Source organism: Erigeron canadensis, chromosome 6, assembly GCF_010389155.1.
Source record: "Erigeron canadensis isolate Cc75 chromosome 6, C_canadensis_v1, whole genome shotgun sequence".
Taxonomy (NCBI): domain Eukaryota; kingdom Viridiplantae; phylum Streptophyta; class Magnoliopsida; order Asterales; family Asteraceae; genus Erigeron; species Erigeron canadensis.
Genome location: NC_057766.1, coordinates 5,538,978 through 5,555,305, shown reverse-complemented (window position 1 = coordinate 5,555,305; position 16,328 = coordinate 5,538,978). Strand labels below are relative to the sequence as shown.

Below are 16,328 nucleotides of genomic sequence, written 5' to 3'. Positions count from 1 at the left end.
TGTCCTTGATTTGCATTGTTTGCTTGATTTCCTCCATTACCTCGGTTCACTTGATTCCCATTGTTGCCCTCGTTTGCTGGGTTCCCACATTTTCCAACATTTCTAAGATTGCCACGGTTGTTGTTTGCATTTCCTCGTCCTCCTTGAGCTCTCCCCAACCTAGGACATGTGTTTCTCCAATGATCAGTACCTCCACACTCATGACACCCTTCCTGGATTCCTCCAACTCTTGCTCCACTTCGGCAATAGGCAGCAAGGTGTCCCATTCGGTTGCAAGTTGAGCAACGCTTGCATTCACCCAAGTGGCTATAATTACATCGGTTGCACCTTGGAAGCGTGCCACGGTACACCCTAGGGTTGGTGTCGGCAATCCCGTAATTCCTTACAATCTTTTGCCTCTTATCAGGCCCATTCCCCTTACGATCACCAAATCGGCTTCCTCCTCCTTGCCTTGAACTTGACTCGCCTCGCGAGTATTCCCTGTCCTAACCAAGTCATTAACCAATCTTGTTGACAAACTTATTGCTTCTTCCAGTGTGTGGGGTTTGCTGCCGTGACCATCAATCTTACTTCCGGTACCATTTGTAAATAAACCTCTCAACTTTCTTGGCCTCGGTAGTCCACCATATCAGGCACCAGCACACACAACTCGTGGAACGAATCGCATATGTCTCTAACTCCATTCCCTCATAGCATGATTCCAGAATTCTATCTCCAACTTTTGCACGGCTGGCCTAGGACAATACTCCCGCTTCATCTCTTCCTTGAGCTGCTCCCAAGTCAAGGCATTCATCACGGCTTGACCCCTAGTAGTGACTTGGAGGTTCCACCAAGCGAGTGCCCTTCCTTGGAGCTTGCTAGAAGCAAACTTGACACGGTCAGTCGGTGCACAATCAATGATGTTCAGGATGGCCTCCATGCTCTGGAACCATGAGAGCAAACCAACTGGACCTTCCGTCCCATAGAATTCTTTGGGGTTGCACGAAGTGAAGGTCTTGTAAGCATTTCGATCATTCACATTACCTCCTCCATCTTGTCTTCGGGCCGTGTTAAGGGTGGCGGTTACACTCTCCGCAATTCGAGTAGCAATGGTCGGCATAATGGAGTTGATTTGTTGAGAAATGAGATCGGCTAGCTCGGTTCTCCTTTGGGCCTCTTCCTCCTGACGCCTAGCCTTAGCATTTGTTTCTTCGACGGTCCTTCGTGGTGCCATGTCTCTACAAAGGAGAACATAGTTTAGTCATTTGTATATAGGATTATATGGCATAGACCCGACTCACAACTTTCGATCTCACACGTGTTCATTTAAGTTACTTAGCGTAATAAGGCCACCTTTGTATGCATAGGTATACATATATATTTCTAAATTCATTTAACTTCCTTTAATCACAACCTACTTATCACTATGAATTACAAATGGTTGGGTAAGCTTAAAACATGTCAATCTTGTTTTTGGGCCTTTTGACAGATTTTTCCAGAATCTGTGTACGAACTTGGAGCTCGAAAATGTGACTTAAGATGGACGAACTGGGCAAAACTCATAAAATATAAAATGTAGCCCCATGAGTTAGGTTTCATCTCCAACTGGAATCAGGTCAAAAGACCAAACAGAACTCCAGATATGGCCGTTCTACCAAATTGGTCAGAACTGATTTCCTGCTGTAACTTTCACTTTGTAACAAGTATAACCATAACACATATAGATTAACACATCATATAAAAGCAAAAAGGCATCAAGCTTCCATTCCAATGATCCAATATCAGTTTACAAAATTGCCATAAGCCAACAAACATGTGATCATAGTCACACAATCACAAACAAATTCAAGGAAATCATAACAAAGTACAAATAATTATCTACCGAATAAGTTCATGAACAAAACATCCTTAGGGTCATTTCCTAAGCACAAGAGCCACAACAACGGAGCAAAGGGCTGCAACAACAAATCCCATCATGAAAATTACTTCATTGATTCGGCGTATTCCATCAATAGCCATCCCCGTCTCATCTCCCGTTTGGCGCATTATTCCCAATGCCCTTTCCATCATCACCTCTTGTGTCCTCACCCGAAACCTTGTATCACGTAAGCCATTGGCGATGCCCCATACTCGATCTCTCTCCTCTCGTGTCATTCCCATAGGAAGTGGAGGTGGCACCCCAAAGACGGGACGTGGGAGGTTCTCTCCATGTCTTGGGCCGAAATGAAAGGGATGGTGGCGAGGGAGGCGCGAGTGGAAGTGTGGGTCATGGGCTGGAAATTGCCCATCGCTTACATTCATTGCCACATTTTGCCTTTGTGGAGGAGCCCTAGGAGCTGGTGGTGATGGTGGAGGTGAGGGTGAACGGCGTACGGGTGGGCTAGAGACCACACGTTGGCTAGAGATAACACGTTGGCTAGAGGCTACGCTCCTAGTATCATCGTGTGACGGGTCCTCCATTGGTTCGGACGACTCCTCTTGTTGTGAGGGCTGTTAGGAGTCCATTGTGGGCTCCGTTTCCTCGCTTACTTTCCTTTCTCGTACCATGTCTACGAACGCATATATGTCTTCCGCGTGTCCGGGATTTCTTGATGCTCCACTTCTTTGTGACATGTTGTTTCCTACATAAGTTACATAAAACATAAGATGATGACTCCCAAGCTTGACGACCGGGCAACGACATGACCATTCACAACCGACGTATAACAAAAATACTAACGATCAACTCGACACTCACGACTCGCATAACTATATATAATCGACGAAATGACTAGAATTTAACTTGTGCATAGCTCTTATGCATTATATCTAAATAGGCAAAGTAATACTAGCCAAGTGGGGGTATTAACTAAGGGTTCTAATAAGTAATGCAAACATTGGATTTGGTTATGTATCTTTTGCACCAAGAATCATTTTAAAGCTTTATTTTCAAAAGACTCATTTTAAATATTCCTTAAACAACCATTTCGATCATTCCATATTAAATTTTTAATTAGGCATAGTTGATCAGGCTATGCATAAGTAAAACAAGAATACTTTATGATCAACTCAATTGTTTTACGTTATCCATCACTAGTTAAAGGTGTAACACCCCGACTAAGGCGGAAACACGAGATGCCACAGAACGACATGGTACAAAAGATTTAAATATAAAACATCAACACAAGTTTTCAAATGACATTCAAACCCAAAAGATTACAAGTTCAAGATGACGTCTAAATTCATTACATAACCAAATTCATAATTTAAAAGATCAAATGTTTGCAATACTTGTCCATCCAAACAACAAACACATAGAGTCCAAGAGCAGTCCTTGAAGCTACTTACTGCTCTAAACCTGAAAAGCATGAAGAAAAAGTGTCAACTACAAGAGTTGAGTGAGTTCATAGGTTTTAACTAGCAACACCTATATAACCCAACTATATTCAAGGATATTGAGTCTTAAAATTTCCAAGTATTCTTTCAAATAATCATTTCTAAGCGCATGTTCAATTTATAATAACCAACATAATAATATCAATGTCATCTAGCCACATGGGCATATTTCAAGTAAGCTTTGATAAGTAAATGTTTGAGCCACTACTACTACCATTTTATCAAGTCCATCAATATGTATATAATTCATTTCATAGCACAAGCTGTCAATCAAGTACAGTATTAGTAATAATAAGGTCATGCCATGGAGATGACCATGCAAATTTAAGGTAGTTAGAACACCGCGTGGTCGGACTGGGAATGATGGTCGTCACAAAGGCAACCAAACATCCCACCGTTACGCGTTGGGTGGGTGGACAAATCCTAGTTGCGCAACTATCTAACTACAGGCCTCCACTTTCGGAGTAAATAGTAGTGCACCGAAAGAAAACAGTTTGACAGAACTCAAGCTCATCATAAAACATTTATCACGTTGAACATACGATATAACCTCATTTCATAATCATAAAGTCAAGAATCTTTTCATATATATATATAAGCAATTTCATTTATACATCATGCTTTTCACCCCGATAGTTAAACACATAAAATAGTTTGAAAGGGGGCTATGACTCACTTGATTTGAGAGTGAAAGAGGGCTGATCAAAAGTGAGATCTTCGGCTAGTGGTGTCTTTCCTCAAGCAAGCCTAAACCATGGTATTCGAAATATGCACAACGTAAGTGTGTGTTGCATGACTAGTAAACTAGATCATGAGATGTATGCTAGTAGACTTGCCCATCTTTGGTGTTGTTTAATTATGGAATTCAAGTACATTATGTTGTTCACCTCATTTGGTTGGAAGATATTGGTAGTAAAGGTCATTCGTACGATTTTGTTCGGTTATTGGAATATCGGTAGTTTAACCTTGTTTTATATATATTTTCCATTGCATATTTTGTTTAATAACCATACTTGACATTTGTGTTCTTATAATATTAATGTTGATATATCTTACTGATTTATTTAATTTAATATTATTTAATTAATTATTTACTTATTTTATTGATTTATTAATTAAATAATTCCTTATAATTATTTTTAAATCCTTAAATTATTTCTAAAATTCATAGATAATTATAGATGGATTATTTACTGATTTCCAAGCCTTTTATTTGTAATATTGTGATTTTATATTTATTTGTGCATTATTTCTATTTATTTAATAATAATGATTAATTAGTGATTTTTACTTAATAATTTACTTTTAAATTATATAGTTCTTGTTCTCTTGCTTGTAATTATTTTTTCCCAGTAGGTTTTGGTCACTTTTATCATTGGTTAAGTAGCTTTGATCAGATTCATGGTTTATATAATTTTATTAATTAATTTATATATCTTTTAATTACCATTTTAATTTATTAAATCATAGAAATCCTTACAAATCACCACAAGAGTTTTAGTCCGAAAATTCCAGGCCTTTTTGGCAACTTATATCAACACAAATTCATATCAATTCAACCTCTCTTGTGTCTTGCTTAAATTGAGGATTTTATAATTAAAAATCGTTTACCGAAATAGTGATTTTAGCCTCATTTCTTAAGCTATAAAGGTACTTCAAAATGGATTTTCATTCTTAACCCAAATATTACAGTAAGTTCATCATATTTTGGTGGTTCAAGTCGTGATAGTGGTGGTGGTGTGATATGTGTAATTTTGTGCTTTCGGTTAGTGATTTATTGACCCGAAAAGGTGATTTTTGAGCTAATTCTTGCCATACATCAAGTGACTTGCATTTTATACATTTGTTATATCATATTTCCAGTAGGTTTGTCATGATTTCATGCTCAAAATATTTATGGTGCATGTGTGTGCTAAAAATGCATTTTTACAAGCTTTCGGTTTACGATTTCAAGCATATTTTAACTTGTTTTGACCCAAGCTTTATACTTTTGATATTTTATAAAAAAATTTTCCAGAATATTAACTTCAAGATTAGAATATTTTCAGTAAATACAAGTCTCTAACCATCTCATAATCCAAACAACATTTCAACCTTCTTAAATCTAACATGCATGCACTTAAATCAATACTTTTTAACATAAATCTTTATCCATCTCAAATCCATCAATCATGAAACATATTTTTATGAAATATTCCAGAAATATATGTACAAATATTATTTAAGATATGTTCATCTTTTTAAATAAAAAGTTACTTTACAACTTATCAACACACATCAACACTTTTTGCTACAAACTTTCATGAATCTAATAATATAACATCAAGTACATATTTTTACCATTTTTCCAGAAAGTATTTCTTCATAATATATATTAATATGACCATCTTTCACAAGAAAAACTATATCAAAAGTTATATAATATATATCTACACTTTTGGGTCTTTAACTAGTTGAATCCTTGGATCTTTCTTCATGGATTCAACATGCATGAGCATGGAAAGAAAGATCCTATCAACTTTGCCCTCATCAAGTGTATATTCAAAAGAAAACATGAAGAAAACATTGACTTTTGATAAAACCTTTTTAATATGAACAAGAACAAGATCAATCTAATAAAGAGATGAAGATATATACCCTTGATGAACACTTTTGAAGATGGAAAATGTGCAGAAATTTCGTGACTCAAAAGCTCCAAATAACCCTTGTTTCAACCTCAAAACAACCCTTAATCCTTAGCTTAATCAAACCCTTGCTTAACCTATCCTAAACCCTTATTATTAACAAGTGTTTAGATGAGTTTTGCTTTGTCTTTCCTTTGTTTTGTGGCTGCTGAAATGAGAGAGAAAAAGAGAGGGGGAGAAGAGTTTTTGGAGAGTGAATAATGACTAGTGTGTGTAAAATGTGAGGAGTGTGTTTTGTGTGAGTTTCAAGAGAAGTATAATGGCAAAATTTGAAATGTGGAGTGTGTGTGTGGGGGGGGGGGGGGGGGGTAGTGAAGGGGTTGGTATAATTTTTTTTTTGTTAAATTATAGTGTAAGTATATTAGTGTGTGTATAAGTTTAGTGGATATTTGTTTTTGTAAGTGTTTTGTTAGTTAAATGTAAGAAAAGGGTTGTTTTAGTTATGAATATATAAATGTATGCATAAGTCATGTATATATATGTGTATGTATATATTTTTGTGTTTTAAGTTTGTTACAAGGTTCATTGGTTACAATTCTTGTAATTATATTAGGCTTATATATATACACTTATTATTATTCAAGTATTTTTTTTTTTTTTGTACATAAGGACTTATAAATATTTCAAGTTGCTCATACTATTTCCATGACCAAATATTAGTTAGTTGGCTTGATGGTTAGATTGTTGGGCATTTACAAGTGTTTTTAAATCGCTAGCTCAACTTGTGAGACTCGCTTTAATATTTATAACCTGAGTTTTTGTTCAATCATATTTTATTAAATTGAATTTAGAACCAATCAATAGCTTTAGATTACTAATTTAAGGGCATTATCTACTAGCTTCAAGTATAACTATGGCTTGCGGGAAGATAGACAACCTAACTAGCACGTATATAATATTAAAAAGTAAGGTTGTTACAAAAGGGGTGAAAATTGTCTCAGAAAAGTTCTATCAATGCTTATATAGTTTATCTTGATAATATAAATATTATCTGCCCAAATGCAGCCTTAGATCACTGAAGCGTGAAAGAGAGTTTCTGGTGAAAAGGCTAACAACACGTTTGACAACGGAAGAAAGAGAGCTTTTGTACATGAAATGGGACGTACCCCTTGAGGGAAAGCAACGTAGGATTCAATTCATAACAGAGGAAAGGCAACGTAGGATTCAATTCATAAGCAAACTATGGATGAATCCCCACGATACGTCACATGTGCAAGAAAGTGCAGAGATCGTCGCGAAGCTTGTTGGTTTCCGTGAAGGTGGAAACTTGTCGAAAGAAATGTTTGAGCTTAATTTTGTGCTTCCATCCGATAATAGACCATGGGTTATGGGATGGAGCCCAATCTCAAACCTTTTCAATATCTGATCAGAATTTATTTTTTTGCAAGAATGGCATTCATTCTTTTAGCATTTTCATTATGAATGTATATGATGATGAATCTTGGACCTATACCATGTCACGTGTTTTGGTTCTTCCAATATATAAAGAGTGCATTTCTTTCAATTCAAAATTATTTGGTAAATTAGAATTGCAATTGTTATTTACTCATGATGATAGCAAATTGTGCATTTTTATATTTGCTGAATGTTAATCACAAAATAGAGTTATAATGGGTCGATATACTGTTATATTTTATCTTAAAATTGTTCAAACCGGTTGGATGTCATAGGAAGTTTCATAAAACTTCTTAAATCAAGAATCGAGATAGCGGAATATAAAAAATAAAATTCGCAACCTTACTGGGAGATTAACCAGATAACACAAGTTGTACTATATCAAATCGCTTGTATGTTAATCATATTGAGACACTAAGCCCGTATATGAGTTTAATTACTGTGTTGTATGTTAGTGATGCATGGTTACTCTAACCTTAGTCTTATAGACACTAAGACACAATATAACAAACATAATCAGGGGCCACTTCTGATTTCCAATAAAGGAGCATAGAAAAGACGAAATAGCTGCCTAATAACCTTTTCAAGAAGCCCAAGCCTCTAGCAACCAGGCATGGCACCAATAGGTACGTCTTCACCTGCAAATCCAGAGAGAATGAGAAACCGTGTTATAAAAACAATAAGGTTGAAGGCAGAAACAAATTTGCAGAATAGATTTCGACCTTCATGAAATACAAAATTTGCAGTTGTTTCCTGGAATGCAGATCTCAAAACCGGTGACCTGTGATTCCGACGAGGCCGTCTAGATATATCCTTCATATATTGAGAAAGGCAAAAATCTCATATTCACACATTTTTACAACACAAGTAGTGATCGCAAATTCACAGGTTGAATAACAAGTCAAAATCAGACATACTGTTCGGATTAGATTCACTTTTTGTTCTTTTATTATTTTAACTTTCGCTAATTACTTTATTGTATTTGGTATAATTATTCAAACTATATAGGTGTAGGAAAACAATATTGTAATACCTATGTTATCGATAGCGGCGCTATAGCAGTTATAGCAAGCTTCAAGCAAAATAGCGGTCTAAATATATAGCGGTAAAATAGTATTACTAAGGCCCCTTAGAGTATTCACAACGTATTCGTTCGATGACGAGTGCACACCACTACGTGTGACTCGTCCGTCCTTCAAAATCCGTTTTTCCGTCCCCCAGGGACGAGGCTCAGTCCGCTTTTTCCTTTATTTTTATTTTTTTAGTTTCAATGTAACGGTAGCATGCAGACATTTCAAAAAATTGACACAAATGGTCCCTCTAACGGCCAAATTTCATTATTGTAAAAGTTTTACACTTTTGGTCCCTATTTATCATATATATATATATATAGAAACCATTTACTATCTTATTCTTTACATAAAAAACACACTCTTCTTAAGCAAAGAACACACGTTCACAACACATAGTTTCAAAAGAACCATGCCAAACAACATACCAAATATGACCGTTGACGATGTAAAAATGGGCATGCAGGGTCATATGCTTAACGATGATAGACACAAATCTGGAGTTAACAATGTGATTGAAAACATAACTTCCAACAAAGCGGTAATCACAACCGAAATTGAACTACTTGAAGTTGCAGGCCATGCTCGTAACACCGTCGAATGTGAGTATGTTATTTATTTTCGACAGAAGATCGACTGGCTGAATCAATCTATTTTCTAGCTTACCGCTGCCACTACCACTTTAAACGCCACTCTAGACCACCGGTTATTCTGGTAAGGCGCTATCAGTAGTGGTCGTCCTGATGATTACTTGACTGACCCTGCGGAGGAGTACGCATCTCTGCAACCCGACGACGCTGCTGGGTCTCCTGAACCCAATTGGTACATTCATCGCAATGACGGCGACAATATTGTGGACTCGGATTATTCCGAATGTTAGTATTATGTATGCTTTTATATTAGTAATAAGTATGTTTTAATATTATGTAATGTGTTAGTATTATGTATAGCCTAGCGGTAAGGCAATCACTTGATGACGTTAAGGTCTCAGGTTCGATCCCCGCTTGGCACAAAAAATAACTCCTTGAAGGTACCCGTTACCAATGAAGCCTAGACCCATATGTGAAGTTTAAATACGCGAGTTCGATCCTTCGGGATGCCCAGATCATGTGGGGTAGGGTTCCCTCCATTACCCTTTTTTTGTTTTATTGTATTGTATGTTTTTTTATTTACTGAAATTTTTTAAGTTTGTTTTAAAAAAAAATTAAAATTGTATAAGTTAGAGGATTAAAAGTGTATAATTAAATAGATATAAAATATTGGGTTAAACAGGTAAAATTAATAAATTGTGGGTCCTAAACTAATTCTGCTAATTTAGAATGATTAGTCCTTGGTTAGTACTTGGCTAACTTGAAATTGATATTGTGTTGATAAGGATTAGTACTTGAAAGATGACACCCCTGAATGCTCTTACATATGACTACTAGTTGCATTTCCTGTTTTAGTTGGTAAAATTTGTAGGGTCCATGTATAATTTCCATCCGGACCATTGCAAAATCAAATCAAAAACATCTATCATATCCTCACTCCGATAAAAAAGCCAAGGAAAAAAATCTCTCCACCTTCTTCTCCGACCCTAACAAAATGGAAGAATCTCCCAACACCACCACAACCAAATCAACAACTCCAATCCCATCCTCTATTTCCGCAGCTCAACAACAATTCCTAATGCTCCAACAACAACAACAACAACAACAAAATCAAAACCAACAACAACAACAATTCCTTTTACTCCAACAAATCCAACAACAACAACAACAACACAAACAACAACAAGCCATTTCTCGATTTCCTTCTAACATCGATGCCCATCTTCGTCCATTACAACAACGACCAATTCTTAATCATCAATTACAACAACAACAACAAAACCCTAACCCTAATTCTTTAAATTCTTCTCAACAAATTAGACCGAATGCAGCGACGACAACGATGAGTCGAATGCAGACGCAAACACAAGCCCAGAATAATAATAATAATAATAATAATAGTAATAATGCTGTTGGTTCGCAGCAGCAGCAGCAAACGCCGCCTGCGAACCAGGTGGAATTGCAGATGGCTTATCAGGATGCTTGGCGTGTTTGTCATCCAGATTTTAAAAAACCATTTTCTTCACTTGAAGATGCTTGTGAGAGGTATCTGTTCATGCCCTCTATTTTTTAAAATTTTATTTTTGTAATTTATTGCTTTTGATTTGTGTTTTCGGAAAGGGTAGACGAACAATGTAAAAGGGTTTTTTTTTTTTTAATTGTTGATTTAAGATACTCTACAAAGTTGACATTTTTACTTAGGCTAGGTTAGGTTCTTAACTTACAAAGTAGAAGGTTTTTACTTAGGTTTGATTACAACATTAAGGTTTTGTTTGTTTATAAAGTTAAGATTTCTTTTACTTATGCCGCCGGTTAGGTTACAAAAGTCAGCTTTTTTCCTTAGGTTCAGACACAAAAATGAACTTTTCTACATAGGTTCAGAACTTTTGCATAAAGTTATTGCTTTGAATTAGGTTTGGTTTCAATGTTTTGGTTTTTACTTACGTTTATATACAAAATTAAGGTTTTTCTTTTGTTGGTATATAAAAGGTAGTCTACTTTTAAAACTAAGGTATGGGAAACCTTAAATTAAGAGTGAAATGGCACCGTAGAATGAATACATTTTATGCCATTTACTCTTTCCGAAACCACTTATAGTAAAACTGTACATGACTTTGAGCAACTGTGTTATCTGATTCTTATAATTATGTAAGCTAGCATTGGAGACTCTGAAAATGCACATTCAGAAGCCTGTTATGTTGCTTGTAATGATCTGATATAGCCAGAACTTATAGTTGCATTTGGAGTTAAGTACTATTAGATGCTAATATATAGAAGAAAAATGGTAATTATTGAGACTGTAGTCAAGTTGGGAGTATGTTTGAAACTTGATGGTTATGCATTTGTAGAAGCCTGCATATTATGTTGTGTGCTCAGGCTTGGAGTGCCTATTTCTTTTATAGGTCAAGGCGTTTGTAGTTTTTGGGTTTTAGTAATTAGTTTTTCCTCTTTCTTGGGCGTATGCATCTCTCAAATCAAACTGGTGTTTTTGATGGTACTTAGCTGGAAGAGTATGAAATTTATTCTTGACAGTCGACTTTATTAAGCATTTGGTCACCGTCTGCTTGTATGTTTTAGATACGAGCTTAGGCAACATATCATTTATATTAAAAGGATCTGATGGTTTTTGAGAATGATACCAGAACTTATATGGATATGCCTCTCTGAAATATTTCATCTTTTTCTAAATTTCCTATCGAAATTGATGGAAGTAGGTAGCTTTTTGTGCCGTTGTTGTAAATCTGTGATGTTTTTAATTAATTATTATTTTATTTTGGTTGGAGAAATGGTTTCCTTAAATGACTTAAGTATACAATACGAGAGGAAGTTTGTGGTGATGCTGACAAAATGTGATTGGTCATTCATAAGTTCAGGTTTTTATTAGAAATAAGGTGTGTATATTACAACAATTTGAGTCGAGCTACCATATTAAAGATTTATTGAAGATCTTTGTAATTTTAAAGGATTCTGAGTGATCTCGTTTGTATCCTTTCTTTCAAACGTGTTTTTGCATTTCAACTTCAACACACACCATTCATTGATTCATATAATGTTTAGTGGTAATGTGGTATATAATCAGGTATTTTTGATTGCTTAGTACTTTATATCTGCGTCATTTTCATAATCCTGCCCTCACTTTTTTCTTGACAGTTGAATGGTAATAGTTTTTTTGCACAGTTTTCTCTGAACATTTATGTATTTTTGTTATGATAATTGCATCTCAGCTGTTGACATCAACACTATTTTTTAATCTACTCATATGTCAATCTCTAATCCTTTTTGTTAAAATCATCTACTAATGTTATCACTTTTTCTTATTGTGGCACTTAGTTTGCCTTTACCTATTGATTTTAAATTTTTCTTCGACATCATTGCTCTTATTGAAACTCCCGCCATACTTTACGCTGAGGTTAACCACTTCTGCAGTTCCAATCTCCCCTCTCCTACACATGTTTATAGCTGTTGGGTCAATGGATTTTAATGAACTCCAGACTTCTTTCAGTATTATAGAATATAGATTTTCTTTTCAGGGCTAACTTGATATAAGAACATTTATGGATTGAGAGAAATATTTATCAGGTTTGTGGGGCTATAGCTTTTTCACTGGATGTGAGTCTCCAGTTGGTTATCTTAACATTAGTTGTTGTTGATAATTGATAAATGTTACTTGAATGGATCATCAGTTCATTGACTGTGTAAAGACATCTCTATTTTATGTATGTCCTCAGATTTTTTCTGTTTCCTTTGACGACATATCTTGGTTTTATGGTGGTTGCCACTTTAACACATAATTCACATACAGTAAAACCTCTATAAATTAATAATTTTGGGACCGAGATATTTTATTAAATTATCGAGATATTATTATATCGATAAATTAATGAATTATAAATTTAAAGAGGTTCATGTATCACTTTTAAAATTTTCATATCCAATGTACATTCACACATTAAATGACACAAAAGTCCAAAGCAAATTGCTTTCAACACGATAAAATTCGTTCCATGAATTTTATCGGCTCAAGCAATTTAAACATGTAAACTATGAAGAAGACATTCGTGAGCTTGAGAGCTTGATTACGGGTATGCATTATTAGCACAAAACGGATGTGAATGAGTTGCAGGATTATCGTGGTGAAAATAATGAATGTTTTGAGATTCAAAGCATTGAAGAATTTGTGATAGATACTGTTCAAAATCTAGTTGATGGTGAAGTTGAGGATAATACAGTAGTTTTTGAAATTGATCACTCGGAAAGAAAAATTATAAGCGGCTAACAACTCCTCACAACGTTTTGTTGCGACAATGTCTCAACTATTAAGTGCAATGTAGAAATTTAAATATATATTCAACATAGATATAAAGTTTTAAAAAAAAACAAGTGAATATAGATTCATTTTTTACTAAACAATATTAAAATTTTGGAATATTTAAGGAATTATTAATTTATAGTTTTGATGGGACCTATATTTTTACCTTGGGGTTTCAAAAAAGTTATTATCTTATTATTTTATTGATTGGTGTCCAATTTTGTACTGATCCCAAGTTGGGACCGGACAAATTATTAGTTTTATCGAGGTTATTAATTTATCGAGTATTAATTTATAGAGGTTCTACTGTACTTGTGTTGCTTTGTTGGGTTATAGTAGTAGTTATTGGTATATTTTCATAAATGTTTTTGACTTTTAGTTCATTTTTGTTAAGTGTAATAATCTTACAATCTGTGGTAACTTTGCTTAGCATGTCATATTGGTTCAAAACTGATTTAATGGGATACAAAAGCTGGTAATATATCAACTTTCCATTAGGAGAGCTGGTTAACAATCTTCCTTTTAAATTAAAGGTCACGAGTTTTTAAATCTAAAAGATGGCAAAATAATGGAAATTCATGTGGGTTCTGACTGCTCATATATCACTTTCTTTTAGATTTTGATCAAGTTTGACACTAGTTATATTCTTGCTTTTCTGAGAAATATATCGATATTGGCATATAATTGATGTTACTAGTCTAGAAATAGAAGCCGCATTTTGACCAATTTTTCCTTGTTCATATGTATGTTGTTTTCTATAGTTATAGTCCCTGTTTTGCTCTCTTGTTTTCTTCCATCTATGCAATCACTTTCTTATAGTTGTGCTGTGAACAAGTTTGTCATACGCAGAAATTACAATAATTGATAACTGTGATGTGGTGGACCCATCACGAGTCCTATTGCAGCAGCTAAAAAATTATATATAACATAGATATGACAATTTTGACTAATATACCCAAGAAACAATTATACGGGACCTGCATTGTATAAAATAAAACATTGCTTAAAAGGGTACTGCTCAATAGGGGCAGGATATTGTTTGAGGGTGTTTGTATCTGTAACTGCTATGCATAAAGCCCCCTAACTTATTTTATTAAAAAATATAGATTATTGTTGAATATATCTGAAATCATGATAGATTGATTCCTTTTTTGGGCAAAGTGTGTTTCATGTCAACTCGGCTCGCATTAAGAGCTACAGGTCTTGACCTGTTGACCGCCCATTTTGCCACCATTATTATAATTGCTACCTATAGCTTATATTATGCAAATTCAAATGATAATTTACCAACCACACATTAATTACATTTTCATATTTGATGTCTCTCCAGGCTTCTACCTTACCATGTAGTAGCAGATTATGAAGCTGAAGAGGATGATAGAATTCTTGATTCCGATACCACAGGCCAAGTACTATCTCGTACTCAACAGTGGGATCACAGTATTGCCAACAAAGTCTCGGAATTCACTGCCACCTTTGAGAAACAAGTACTTGCATTCAATATCATATCTCGTAAACGGGCCATTGGGGAATTCCGCTCAGAAGAAAGATTATTAATCGAGCAAGCTCTCCTTCAAGAAGAGAGACGGGCCTTGTTTGAAACAAGGGCAGAAATGGAAAAACAGCAAAAGGCAGGTCGAGATGCTCATGCAGCCAATATGAGAATGGCAGCCATGGCACAAGCGGAACAAGCTCGGGCTGAGATGATGGCTAGGGCACCAATACGGGCCAGTGCAATGGGGTCTATGGGTGAGCAAGAACAGGAAGCAAATCCAGATGAGATGATGAATGGATGGAATAATAACAACAATCAGAGAGACGAGAAAGAACCATCCGAGGATTTCTTGAACGATGAAGAAAGGGAGAATGGAGATGCAGGCGTGCAAAGTGATTGGCGTGAAGGGGGCGAGTTTGATTTGAATACAAGACAATAAGCTTAGAATCTTGTGTTTGTATGTTAAATTTCAAAATATGTATTGTAGTAGTTTAAGTTGGCTAATAGATACGTTTTCTTTGTTTGTTAGTTTTAGTGATTAAGTCTTGATATATTTAAATGTCATGTTATCTACGATGTCTTCTTGAAGCCCTAATTTGGATAACTAGGTCTAAGCTGCGTGTGTTCATCTTTATGAACATTTGAACTGGGTAAAACTCTTATGGACGTTTGGTAGGTTAACGTGATAATTACCATGTTACAGGTTAAATACAAGCTAAGAATGAATGAATGATATTTTTATGGGAAGTGATATTTGTATCACTGTTTTTGATAAACTTACCAAAGCTATGCATTACCGGTTTGTACATTAAGCTATAAAAGTTGTATATTGTGGTACACCAATCAAAAGTGGTGGTACGAGTAACATTTCCCTATTTTTATAGGGTCACTATCTTGAAAACCGGACCGGCCCGATCGAAGTGGATTAGTTGTTTAGATAATGCGTTAAAAAACTATTTGTTTGAAATAAGACTTTAAATGGTGACCTGAGCCTTGAAAGCATGAGATCATGATATCACCATATTGGACATCAAGTCTCTTGCTTCTTACATTAATATTTCTTCATTTTATTCCTAAAGTTAGGAAACCGATTGTAAATCTATACATCATATGTTGGTGGTCATGTTGGTTCGTAAGTATCCATTAGAATGTCATATCCAGTAAAATGTATGTTGACTTTTTGTCTGTTCTCGATCCTGCACACTGTCCAACTTGATAAACGTTCTTGTAACTCTCATTCTCTTTTCATCTTCTTCCTTTTTTTCCTCTTCTTATAGTAACTCCCATTCTCTTTTCTTCTTCCTTTTTTACCCACGATAAATATGTTCTTGATTGAGGTGTGGTTGAATTTGAGTTAACAAAAGTTCGTTTATATAGATTCGATCTTAAAGATATGGGTTTCATGATAGATGTAAAGGATACCACATGGAC

General features: G+C 35.1%; 1 protein-coding gene and 1 pseudogene across 1 annotated transcript; both read left to right on the top strand.

Annotated features, from left to right (window-relative positions):
- The window catches only part of LOC122604193, a 26,825-nt pseudogene extending 19,289 nt beyond the window's left edge, over positions 1–7,536 (top strand).
- A 2,472-nt stretch (positions 7,537–10,008) lies between these two features.
- On the top strand, positions 10,009–15,425 carry LOC122603974 (myb-like protein P). Its single transcript, XM_043776847.1, has 2 exons — positions 10,009–10,638; positions 14,733–15,425. Exons 1-2 carry the CDS (start codon positions 10,088–10,090, stop codon positions 15,334–15,336), a joined length of 1,155 nt encoding a protein of 384 aa, XP_043632782.1. The 5' UTR covers positions 10,009–10,087; the 3' UTR covers positions 15,337–15,425.
- The last annotated feature ends 903 nt before the right edge of the window (positions 15,426–16,328 follow it).